The 13,480-nt window shown below is 53.1% G+C and overlaps 1 protein-coding gene across 1 annotated transcript; it reads left to right on the top strand.

Moving 5' to 3' along the window:
• Positions 1-10,185: 10,185 nt before the first annotated feature.
• LOC149330807 (uncharacterized) lies at positions 10,186-11,424 on the top strand. Its single transcript, XM_089559983.1, has 2 exons — positions 10,186-10,556; positions 11,252-11,424. The coding sequence occupies exons 1-2, from the start codon at positions 10,259-10,261 to the stop codon at positions 11,422-11,424; spliced, it is 471 nt and encodes a 156-aa protein (XP_089416109.1). The 5' UTR covers positions 10,186-10,258.
• Positions 11,425-13,480: the final 2,056 nt, after the last annotated feature.

Here is a 13,480-nt window from a genome sequence, read left to right as displayed (position 1 = left end):
GGGGTCGTTATGACATACATATAAAGAAAGCCAACTGCCACCAAAACTAAGCAAAGTGTAGGGGAGTGTTTTTTTTCTTTTTTTTTATTGTAGCGTTGGTCAGCAGGAAAATAGTAGTGCAATTATTTTATGACTCAAAATAAAAATGAGCCGAAGCTGAGGCAGCGATCGAATATCGAGCGTTAACACACCTAACATAGGTCGCCGGTTCGAATACCTTCCACGAGCTATAGGCTCTAACCTAACGAGTAAGGTAATGCTGCACGAAATGAGAAATAGTATGACACAACCCGCAGCATTCTACGGCAAACAGTTAGCCCACAAACTTTACACGGATGTCGGGACTAAGTGGCCAGACTTTTATGCCTGCCAGACACGGATATACCTATACGTATACAGGTACGACATGATTTCGTTTATAGTTGTGGTGCTCGGGCATCACGCCGCCACCTGCTATTATTTTGTTCCATTATGTTCCATCTCGGTTACCATGGAAACCACCGGCTTACGACGCGTTATAACGCTGAGCCCCGAAACGCGGGAAGTAGAGCTTAAAGCCCTAAAAAAGTTCTTTACAAAGTAGAAGAAAAAACAACGACTTGCCGCAAGTGTAATCCGCACCCACCACTCCCCTATATCGCGTACGGTGCTCTATCAAATGAGGTTGGGCGGCTACATCGATCCGGCAGCTATATCAGACCGATATATCGAAACTATATCGATCCAGCAGCTGTCCAGTCTTCAACTTTAGTGGGTATTTACGTTGCGTGAAACCTAGCCTCCACGCAAACACAGTCAGCACAGCCATCATGCATCCAGTGGATTCGATAGTGTCTCTGAAGATATGTTTGCAGCTCTTGAGGGAACTGAAAACATACGGCAACAATGATATCGCCTTTACGCTAAGAGTCGTTGCTAATCAAGTCCGTTACCCATAGATTACAAATTGTTGTGGCTGAATGGAAATGTTTAGTATTTTCTAAATTGCGTTCACTGACCGGTGCTTTCTTCTGTGACCCGGTCAGATAACATGGCTGTCACGCTCGCCTTCAGTGGAGTAAGGAAGTAGGCCTATAGTCGGCGTACAGTCCCATTGCCGATAGCGTCATAATCGTGTCGTGGCTGTTCCGTAAAAGGTCAAGCAATAAAAGAATTAGAAAGTCATGCGAAACCTTGTGAATCAGCGGGAAAAAATAAATATATAGAGACCTATCACACAGTGACTGCCGTGTTTCGGTGATATCGAAATGCGACTGTCGTATTACTTGAGGCGCTATACTGCGCGTGCTCCTTAATGGTTCTGTGAGTAGTGACGTCGTGTATTCTGCGCCTTATAAAAGAAAGCGTGTAAGCGCTAGCCGCGCTTCGTTCCTGCAGTGATGCACAGGTAACACCCGCCGCGGAGCTCAGGGAACACTATCAGCAGTTGGTCTACAAAATATCGCCTCCAATGGCGCAGTCTCCTTCGCCGCCCCCACCACCACGGTCACCACAGCCACCGCGCGTAGTAAGGCCGATACCGATCAGGCTACAGCCGCTACCGTTCATGCCAGTGCACCACCCTTTCATGCCGGCACCGCAACCGTTCGTGCCAGAGCTGATACCATTTATGGCAGAGCATCCCCCGTTAGTGTCATGGCCTCTATCGACGTGGGCATTGTCGGCACCTTCATCTCAGGCTCCGCTGCTACCGCCCATGGCTTCGACGACGCAGTCTTCATCTCTGCCAGGGCCGCTTCCACTGATGGAATCGCCGCTAGGGCCACTTCCGCCCATGGCACCTCCGTCGTATCCGCTTCCGGCCATGCAGTCACAGTCACGGCCACTCCTGCCCACGGTAACGCCGCCAACTTCAGCTCCATCACCTCCTCTACCACCCATGCCACAGCTGCCACCACCACAGCCGCCCATAGTGCGACCGATACCGATCAGGCTACGGCCACGACCGCCACCATTTGTGCCAGTGCAACACCCGTTCATGCCAGAGCTGCTACCATTAATGGGACAGCGTCCACAGTTAGTGTCACTGCCTTTAGGGCCAAGTGGTTCGTCGCCGCCTACATCTCAGCCTACGCTGCTACCGCCCATGGCTTCGCCGCTGCCACCCTCATCTACTTTGCAGCTGCTACCGCCACTGGCATCGACGCCGCAGTCTGCATCTGCGCCAGGGCCGCTGGCACTAGTGGCATCTTCGCCCACGGCCATTACGCCACAACAGCTTTCCGCTTTTGAATCTCCTCGACGGCCGCTTCCACGGATGTCTTCTCCGTCACGGCCGCTTCCGCCCATGGCATCTCCGTCACGGCCGCTTCCGCCCATGGAGTCACGGCCACTCCCGTCCACGGTAACGTCACGAACTTCTCCAACATCTCTGCTACCGCCCATGCCACCGCCGCCACCACCTTTGTCGCCCATAGTGCGACCGCTATCGTTCATGCCACGGTCGCCACCATTCGCGCCAATGCAAGAGCCGCAATTGTTCACACCAGAGCTGCTACCATTTATGGGAGAGCATCCATCGTTAATGTTATGGCCTCCATCGCCAAGGGCATTGTCGGCGCCTGCACCTCAGCCTCAGCTGCTACCACACATAGCTTCGCCGCTGGCACCTTCATCCACGACACAGCTGCTACCGCCCATGGCATCGACGACGCAGTCTTCATCTCTGTCAGGGCCGCTTCCACTTACGGGATCGCCGATACGGCCACTTCCACCTATGGCATCTCCGCCACGGCCGCTTTCCGCCATTGAATTTCCGCGACGCCCGCTTTCCGCCATTGAATCTCCGCCACGACCGCTTTCCGCCATTGAAGTTTCGTCACGGCCGCTTTCCGCCATTGAAGTTTCGTCACGGCCGCTTTCCGCCATTGAATCTCCGCCAGGGCCGCTTTCCGCCATTGAATTTCCGTCACAGCCGCTTTCTGCCATTGAATCTCCGCCAGGGCCGCTTTCCGCCATTGAATTTCCGTCACAGATGCTTTCCACCATTGAATTTCCGTCACAGATGCTTTCCACCATTGAATCTCCGCCACGGCCGCTTTCTGCCATTGAATTTCAGTCACGGCCGCTTTCCGCCATTGAATCTCCGCCACGCCCGCTTTCTGCCATTGAATTTCTGTCACGACCGCTTTCCACCATTGAATCTCCGCCACGGCCGCTTTCCGCCATTGAATCTCCGCCACGGCCGCTTTCTGTCACTGAATTTCCGTCACGGCCGCTTTCCGCCATTGAATCTCTGCCACGGCCGCTTTCTGCCATTGAATTTCCGTCACGGCCGCTTTCCGCCATTGAATCTCCGCCACGCCCGCTTACTGCCATTGAATTTCCGTCACGCCCGCTTTCTGCCATTGAATCTCCGCCACGGATGCTTTCCGCCATTGAATCTCCGCCACGGCCGCTTTCTGTCACTGAATTTCCGTCACGGCCGCTTTCCGCCATTGAATCTCTGCCACCGCCACTTTCTGCCATTGAATTTCCGCCACGGCCGTTTCCACCCACGGCATCTCCTCCACGGCCGCTTCCACCCACGGCATCTCCTCCACGGCCGCTTCCACCCACGCATTCTCCTCCACAGCGGCTTCCATCCATAGCATCTCCGTCACGACCACTTCCACCCATGGCATCACAGTCGCGTCCGCTTCCGGCCATGCAGTCACCGTCACGGCCACTCCTGCCCACGGTAACGCCGCCTTCAGCTACGTCACCGACGCTACTGCCCATGATGCCGTTACCAGAGCCATTATCCCTTTCATCTCCATCGCCTCAGCTACCGTCCACGCCCCCGCCACCACCATTCGTGCCAGAGCAGCACCCGTTGAAGCCAGATCCGCCACCGTTCATGCCAGAGCTGGAACCATTTATGGGACAGTATCCACCGTTGATGCCATGGTCTATATCACCAAGGGCATCGTCGACGCCTCCATCTCAGCCTCGGCTGCTACCGGACATGGTTTCGCCGCTGCCACCTTCATCTACTACACAGCTGCTACCGCCCACGGCATCGACGCCGCAGTCTTTATCCGCGATAGAGGCACTTCAACTCAGAGGATCACCGCTACAGCAACTACCGTCCATGACGTCCCCGCCACAGCCGCTTTCCTTAAATGAATCTCCTCCACGGCTACTCTCCGTCATTGAAACTCCTCCACGGCAGATTTTGCGTATTGCTTCTCCTTCACGGCCGCTTTCACCCATGGAATCGCCGTCACGGCCGCTGTCGCCCCTGCCATCTGCGTCACTGCCTCTGTCCGCCCAGTCTTCTCAGTCACGGCCACTGTTCCCTCCGTCTAGGCAGCTGTCCCCCATGTCACCTCCATCACGGCCGATGTCCCCGAAATCATCACCTCCACAGCCTCTTCCACCCATGGCATCACCTCCACGGCCTCTTCCACCCATGGCATCACCTCCACGGCCTTTTCCACCCATGGCATCCCCTCCACGGCCTCTTCCACCCATGGCATCCCCTCCACGGCCTCTTCCACCCATGGCATCCCCTCCACGGCCTCTTCCACCCATGGCATCCCCTCCACGGCCTCTTCCACCCATGGCATCACCTCCACGGCCTCTTCCACCCATGGCATCTCCGTCACGGCCGCTTACGGCACAGGCATCTCCGTCACAGCCGCTTACGGCACAGACATCTCCGTCGCGGCCGGTTCCGCACATATCACCGACGTGGCCACTCCCATCCACTGTAACACCGTCAACTGCAGGTCCGCCACCGTCGGCACCACCCATGCCACCGTCATCACAACCACTGCGCCCTTCGTTCCCGCCACCCCCGCTACCACCCATCCCACCGCCGCCGCAGCCGCCGCTACCCTTTTCTCCGCCACCGCCGCTACCGCCCATGCCACCGTCCCCACAGCCGCCGCTACCCTTTTCTCCGCCACCGCCGCTACCACCCATGCCACCGCCCCCACAGTCGCAGCTACCCTTTTCTCCGCCACCGCCGCTACCGCCCTTCCAACCGCCGCAACCCTTTTCTCCGCCACCGCCGCTACCGCCCATGCCACCGTTCCCACAGCCGCCGCTACCACCCATGCCACCGCCTCCACTGCCGCCGCTACCCTTTTCTCCGCCACCGCCGCTACCGCCCATGCCACCGCCCCCACAGCCGCCGCTACCGCCCGTGCCACCGTCCCCACAGCCGCCGCTACCCTTTTCTCCACCACCGCCGCTACCGACCATGCCACCGCCGTCACAGCCGCCGCTACCCTTTTCTCCGCCACCGCCGCTACCGCCCGTGCCACCGTCCCCACAGCCGCCGCTACCCTTTTCTCCACCACCGCCGCTACCGACCATGCCACCGCCGTCACAGCCGCCGCTACCCTCTTCTCCGCCACCGCCGCTGCCGCCCATGACACCGCCGCCACAGCCACCACCACCTTCTGCTTCGCCACCAGCGTCGCTGCCGTGCATGCTAGACCCTCCCTAGCCGCCCCCCCCCCCCCCATACCGGCGGGTGCCGCTGCACAAAATACTATAATGTCCAAGTGAGCACAGCTACCTTTATTCGAAAAACAAAGGCTGCCTGTTCCACTGCTTGCAGTAGCGATGTAGGACCAATTCTAGCATAGAATGCCCAGGCACCTGTCCTATTTTGCAGTTTATTCTTGCGTTCTTATCAATTTGCGTTTGTTGTTCTCCCTGTGGCCTTCAAGTTGGCGTGCAGTAGCGATGTGCGCAGTGGACATGTGCCTCCTCGTTCCATCTTTCATTCCAGCAGTGCGATGATTTGCCGTTGTACCGTTTTCGAAACGCGTGTACTGTGACTGCTGCTACTGGGCCACTCAGTTGTTTTTCATTGCAGAGCATGCACTGATTCATCTTTGCCTGCCTAGTCGAATATCGGCAGCACGATCTGCGCAATCCCTCCGTTGCTTTCTCCTTTTTCCGTGCGCTGGACGCAATCCCATCTAGTCACGTTTAGCTCTTGCCTTATGTTTGACAAATGAGGGCCTAACGACTACGTTTTTCACGCTCTCATTCAGCTTAATCAGCATGAGAGAGAACGAAGTGCTTGTATGCCTGAAGTGTACAAACAATGAATCTCGCTTAACACTACACTTTTGCTAGAAAGCGCTGAGTTTTTTAAAACAACGTGTTTGTTTTACAGTATATGTTTCAGTGACTACTAGACAGAAGTCTGAATGTTTGTTTTTAAACAGTGACAGTTCTTATCGCTTTTGCAGGCATTTGATACCTGCTTTTATTTTTTTATTTCATGACCAGCCGCGGCGACTCGGCCGATTTGGCCCTCGGCTGGTGATCGAAAGGTCGCGTTATTGATCCCAGCCGCCGCGGCGGTATTTCAATGACGATCAGAAATGTTAACAGAAATGCAAGCCGCCCGTGTATTGTGCGATGTCAGTGCATGCTGAGGACCCCCTGGTGTTGATTCGGAGACTTCTACTACGCAGTTCCTGATTGCCTATATGTTGCTTAGGAACGTTAAATCGCAGGATTCACAATGTACAATCCTGTTTCATGTAAAACACTGTTATGAAGTAACCATCATTTGTAATAAATTTCTTCGCATCCGATGTCATTTCCTTGTGTTCTTTAGCTTAGGTGTTCTATTGGCAATAAAACAGCCTAAATCATCGTCGAAGAGACATGGGAGAGGCCTTTGCCCTGCAGTGGGCGTAGTCAGGCTGCTGATGAGCTCTAGCAGGTAAAAAGTGTACGATTACTGGTTACATGATTCACCTCTTTTCTGGCATTCGCCAACACTGGTTTTACTTGTCATGCAAACATATTTAAAAATATACACGACTTTCCCTGAAGTGCCTGGTAGAATAGAGGTTTGTATGTGAGTGATTTGCAGCCGCATAGCGAGCCTTGCGAATCAAAGGTTCGCTCACATTTTTAAATCATGAATGTTAGTCCTCGTGGCGTTGTGACCATTTAGCATTACTTAACGCGCACCGACTTCTCAGAACACGCGGGCAGTTTTTCGTTTCGCCTTCAACGAAACGCGGTAGGAATTGAACCCGTGTCTTCTGCTGAGTCATAAAGTGCCCCGCCCTGAGATCCACGCGGCGATCGAGAGAAAATGACACTTATAAACCCAGACAGCCTCAGGTATCATTCGAGGAACCGTTTCCTGCCGTACCACCCGTTTTGTCCTTTAACACGTGTGAGATCGTACCGAGAAGAAAACAGCGGCAGACCTGGGGCGCCGTTTGCGATATTGTAGCGAAAGCTACGCTACTATAGCTGTAACACATTTCACCGTGAGCTTCCGAATGACCTTGAAACGACCTTGAGATGAGTCATGGCTAGTGTTGCTATGCGCATATACCTCATAACCATGTGAGGCCCACTCAGTGGACCACCTTTACCTTTGACCTTGCAAGTTGTCGGCAGAGGCAGTTAGAAAGCCATGTGGTAATAACGTTGTGTCACGTGACTCAATTCACAGCTGTGACGTCAGGTATGGGGTATATATAACCAGAGCTGTGCGCTTGAAAGCTACACTACTATAGCTGCAACACATTTCACCATGAGCTTCCGAATGACCTTGAAACGACCTTGAGATGAGTCATGGCTAGTGTTGCTATGCGCATACACCTCCTAACCATGTGAGGCCCACTCAGTGGACCACCTTTACCTTTGACCTTGCAAGTTGTCGGTAGAGGCAGTTAGAAAGCCATGTGGTAATCACGTTGTGTCACGTGACTCAATTCACAGCTGTGACGTCAGGTATGGGGTATATATAACCAGAGCTGTGCGATTAAAAGCTACACTACTATAGCTGCAACACATTTCACCGTGAGCTTCCGAATGACCTTGAAACTACCTTGAGATGAGTCATGGCTAGTGTTGCTATGCGCATATGCCTAACCATGTGAGGCCTACTCAGTGGACCACCTTGACCTTTGACCTTGCAAGTTGTCGGCAGAGGCAGTAGAAAGCCACGTGGTAGTCACGTTGTGTCACGTGACTACATCTTCCAACATTGCGGCAAGCCGCTTCTAGCTTTTGCTGCGTGAAACTAGGTTCGGCAGAGTTGAACCACTGCCTAATTTTTTTAGTACTAAGCTGTGACAATATACATGGCATCCTGGCGATGCCCGTCGCCCTTGCTATACCTGCGGAGTAGCATGAACATCGAGGTTTACGCTTCTATACAATGCATTGGCTGGGGAAGCCTTCCGTGACCAGTAGTTCTAGTTTATCCAATCGAATTGCAGTCATGTGTTAATCTCACCGATAAATCTGATCCATGTGGTTGCCAACGCCGCTCTTGATATCGTAATAAAGCAGGGCCGTAGTCAGAGGCAGCACCACTGCAGATGGCACCATGAAGGCATAGTGACTAGTAGAAACGTATATGTCATGAAATAGCCTTAACCCGTCCGAAGTCTGGCGAATCCGAGGGGAAAATAGAAGAAAAAAAAATCAGGGGCACTTGGGCCCTGCAAGGCGAAAGCGTTTCCTGGCGCACTGTGCGTGTTATTTTTTATTTTTCATACTTTATCACTTCATTTTATTATTTATTTGTGTTTCTTTCCTCATTTTTCTTATTTATTTTTATTTTTTCTTCTTTTAATTTTTTATTCCTTTTATTTTATTTCTGAAACCCATGCATTCACTAGATGCGCCTTTATTCACGCTCAAGCCTTCAGCCTTCGTGGCGGAGTGGTAGCATCTCCGCTTCAAATGCCAAAGGCCCTGGTTCGATTCCCAGCCTAGACGCAGTTTCTTCTTAAGTAGTGAGGCGGACAAATCTGCCGACACGGCTGCTAACGGCAGTATGAGGCATTGAAGGCTTTCGCCTTAAATATTGGAGGACGCTTAAGCTTGTGGGTTTCTAAGTGGACACAGGCCACCACCCACCGCGGGTTCGAGCTTCGCGCGAGCCAAGGGCCCCGATCAGCCGTCACCACACACACACTGGGACACCGCTGCAGCGCACTCAACCTCCGCTGGGAGGAGAGCGATTCGCCGCAAAGAAATAAGCCTCCAAGTTCACAAAGGAGACGTTTATTCACGTCGTCCTTCAGCAGTACACACACACTCAATCGTCACCCCGTCCCGGGGGCGCGCGAGGAGCAAGGCTCCGCTGCGCGCACGAAGCGACTCGAGCAATGTGCGCCGCTAGCACGCCGCTGCAGGAGAATGTCCCCGCGGCAGTGCTGTGATCTCTCTCTCGTGTCGACCGTTGGGCCGGTTGCGAGAGAGAGTGGGCAATCAACGCAAGGTACGCCTGTCGGAGGTCGCTGGACCCCGCTGGACAGGCTCGAGCCGCTGCAGGTCAGAGGACACGTGCGAGCGAGCTCGAGTAAGCACTGGTCCGAACGGCAAAGGCCGGCACGGACAAACAGTAACGTACGCACCTTACGCTGTCTCGGAGGGATCTCTCTCTCTGGGCCCCGCTCGGACGGTCGCGCGGTGCGCGGCCGCCCAGAGCGGGTCCCGGATTCCCGCCAAAAGGCGCCAATGGCAAAGGCCCTTGGGGAGCCGGGGCGGAGCTGTGGCTAAATGACAGTGATTAGTCACCCAGCCGCCTCTCCACCGCCTGAGGCGGGAGCAAGGGAAAGAGGAGAAACAACGCGAGAGGCCGGCAAGCCGCGCAAAGGCGACGGCGGAAAGCCAGGATTCCCACAAGCTTCGCCTCTGACAGTGGAGCGCGACTGCGTGCTGCAGGTGGTAGTGTAAATGAACGCACTTTTCAATTGTTTCACTAATTATTTGATTAATTTCACACTCAAAATTTGCTTAATTACCATCATCAAGCATTGGTTTTTCATTCTGAGCATTTTGACACCTTTGAACTCTATTTTTCCAATTTTCTCATTTCTTTAACTAATCAATTAATTAAAATGATCTCACGTCGTCGCCCATCCCATACCAATCAATCATCAATTACTAAAACCATAAATTGCCATGATATGATTTTTTTTTACGCAGCCCCCGATTATTTCCGTCACGTGGTGCCGTCTGCTATTACTACGCCGACGGCTTTTCGACCGAACGAGCTGCATACGCTGTCGCGAAAAAGACCGTCACGCGTCGTAGTAGAGCTCTAGTGATATCAAGATTTGCCTGACGTATAGGCTCGCTTCCTTCGCCGATCGCTCTCAGACTGGTGACGTCATGCGTTCCCCAGCATATAAAAGAAGGAATGTTCGGGCATGTGCAGGCATTGTTCTCGCGGCGCCGCATCGTTGCGCACCACTAGGGACTAACCGGCTGAAGCTCGCTACATAAGCGCCCAAAAGAGCGATCTTGACTATAACCGCGACCGGCCATGGAATCTCAGCAGCCTCCCGTAGAACCTCAGCAACCGGCCGTGGAACCTCAGCAACCGGCCGTGGAACCTCAGCAACCGGCCGTGGAACCTCAGCAACCGGCCGTGGAACCTCAGCAACCGGCCGTGGAACCTCAGCAACCGGCCGTGGAACTTGGCCTGGAGCCTCGTCCAGAAGACTGCACGTGCACAATATGCCCAGCCTGCCAGAAAAGGATTCGAGCTGGGCTGCCAGCGTGGCTGCGCCACCAACCGACGCAGGAAGAGCAGGATGAGCCGGAGGGGTCACAACCGCAAGGTGCTTGTGCTGGTATTAGTTGCTTGTTGTGCATGCGAAATATTCTTGCTGACCACGAGTACGATGGCGAGTTGGATATCTGTGCAACCGGGTTTGCTGAGCACGGTCGTGTGGTCTGAGCTTGTGGTTCGTGCGTGCGCTGCTACTTGGGAGAATGCTATTATGCACCCGCATGAGCTAACTGATGACCTCAAGGAGTCGGGGTTTCCTTTGCTTTTTTAGGAGGCCGAGATACGTCTTCAAAACCACCTCAATCAGTGCAACATCAGACGAGACAGCCAAATCCAGTAATGTAGTTATGCTCATCAAAGATGTCAAGCAAGCTATGGTACTGGTGTTACGGGCTGGTTACACTAATACGCACAGTTATTTGACGGGCACGCAGACACCTGCCAAATATGTCTCTAGGATCTTTCAATATTGTTCGTATATATAGCCCCGTTTTTGATCTATGTATTGTTTTCTTCACTGTCCCACCCCCTCTGTAATGCGAAAGCCCTGAGGGTAAAATAAATGAAATGAATGAAATGAAATGAAATCGCGCCTTAGCAGGGTGTAGTGGTCGCGGACGGATGTATTGTACCCCATGCCATTGAGCACGGCAGCGGGACGTGTATGCCCGGCGAGTCGCAGCGGCGGGCGCCATAATCTACGTGTTATTGAAGGGCGCGTGGGTTTCCTGGCTTGATTCGCAGGGAGTGGCAACCTATCATCGGACAGCAGCCCGAAGACCGAGATGTCCTTGGTGCTGAGTGCTTCCTCGACTCCGTCGGAGCCGTCCCCGCAGGACGAGGCCAGCGGAAGTGCTCCAGCTCAAGGCGAACATCAGCCCGATCCAGCTGCGCCAAGTGCGTCTGGTGATGCTTAGGGTGAGTTGCGTTTGTTCGCACTGTATCACTATGAGTACATGAGTGCTGCGGAGATAAGTTGCCCCTTTAGTTTGGTACAAGCCGCAAACCAAGCTTTAGAACAGTATATGTAATTTTGATTGGAGACATAAACATAACAAAGGTATGTTAGGCAAACAAAACCAGCGGACTCCATACTGTATTGAACTTCTGCATTCCTTTGGCTGCCGTGCTACTGCAAGGAAGCCAATACGAGACATCAATGAGGGGGGGGGGAGGGGCTGTGTTACTGCCCGCTGTTCTGGTTCGGCCTATTTCTTGGCACATAACTCTAGTAGTTCGCCATCCCGCCAGAACACTTATCTTTATCACAAGGTTTTTTTTTTTTGTGGCCTTTAGCTCTCCCCGGTTAGGTCAGGCTTTTTTCCGTCGAAGCATCACTGAAATTTCTACCGTGCTTCAGTAACGACTGACATTGCCGCGTCATGCTTTCTCACGACGCAATCGCCAGTATTTGTATGCCTGCCATTCTTTACCCCATAGTTTCACTTCTACCGCGAACTTGCTTGTCAACGTCGGCAATCTCTTATCGTACTGAAGTTACGCCTTCCATTTTCCCCTTGCAGGCATCTGACATCGTCCTGCCTTCCAAATACCACCTGCAGGAAGATGTGCGCACGCTCGGAAATTCGTCGTCGTTCGAGACCTTATACCTCTCGCCGCTGTTTAACTGTTTGTTGTATAAAAATAAATGCTTTATCTGTTTTTCAGTCTGTTTCTGGCCTTCACTTTACTCTCGACAGGTCCATTAATAGTGACTCGCGACTGTTTAGCGAATCAGGAGGCCTTATTATTTTCATTTAGGACAAGACTGGGTAGCTTCAGTTACTCTTGCTGCTTTTCTCCGTGTGCGCAATGCTAGCACTTGCTTAATGCTTGCAACCAAGTGCTCAGATGGCTTTGATCAGGTTCTGGCTTCGATTGAGAATTTAGAGCTTGCAGAAAGCCATTGCTGCCTCAGTATGCTGAAAAAAAAAACATTTGGTACGCTTTCGCCGTTCTTAAACACAGCCTGCTTGCGAAAGCACGTCTTTAACCTTCGGGACTCCCTCCTGGTTTTCCTATTGTGTGTGTCGTCTGCTCTTCTGGCGAAGATATTAGCCTCCGGTTCACGGGCAACTCTGGCGATTTTTCGATGCACACAGCTATGAATTAAGTCATGAATTGTTCTCGCTGTCAAGATTGTGTGTGCCGAACAGCACAGCTGAGTACGCTTTGCTCTTCTCGCAAAATCATTTTAAACATAGCTGCCCGCCCTAGCGTCTCGCGCTGCCCAACAGCTTGCCCAACCCTGTGTTCGATGACATCACAGGTTGACATGTAGCGCGGAGCAGACGGCAGAGGACGGCAACAATGCAATAGTCTTACTCGGCATGGCTTGTTGCATAGGAGTGTAAAGTCGTCACCTTTCCGAGAAATAGATGTTAGTTCGCCTGCAGACTTAGCACATTGTGCTCATGCTTGGCACAGCCTGGCACGTGACTGGGGGATGGCGGCGCTACCCGGAACAGCCTGTCAAAGCGCAGACGGTCGGTGGCCTGCTTGCAGCAGCATCATGGGTTCACCGTGTAGTTTCAGCCCGCGCTTAGTGCATTGATGTCCTTGGAGCAAGAAATTGTTGCTATTGCTGTGGGATACACGAGTCACTCGGCGTAAAACAAGTCATCAGCAGCAAATTTCCCGATGACAAAGAGGCACGCGACAAATTAATTCATGCTCTCCGGCGCCTTTTCTGGTCCCCGATTTCGCGAACGTGTGTGTGCTCGCAACATTTCACGAGCGACTGCTACCAAGTGAAGATGCTTCTGATGGAAGTGCTTGGTCTCCTTAGTAGCAGGCGGTGGTTTAAATGCTGTGCCGAAGTTGTTCTAGTACGACGCCTGCCGAACTGCCGACTTGCCTTGAGGCTGGAATGAAGAGGAACCGAGCAGAGGTAAGTAGATAAGAATGTGTCTTCCTTTAGTTACCCGCCCCGCCGCGGTGGCTCAGTGGTTACGGCGCTCGGCCGCTGACCCG

Source organism: Amblyomma mixtum, chromosome 9 (genome assembly GCF_055824585.1).
Source record: "Amblyomma mixtum isolate Tamu chromosome 9, ASM5582458v1, whole genome shotgun sequence".
Classification (NCBI taxonomy): domain Eukaryota; kingdom Metazoa; phylum Arthropoda; class Arachnida; order Ixodida; family Ixodidae; genus Amblyomma; species Amblyomma mixtum.
Note: the sequence above shows the minus strand (reverse complement) of the source record. Positions and strands in the feature narration are given on the sequence as shown.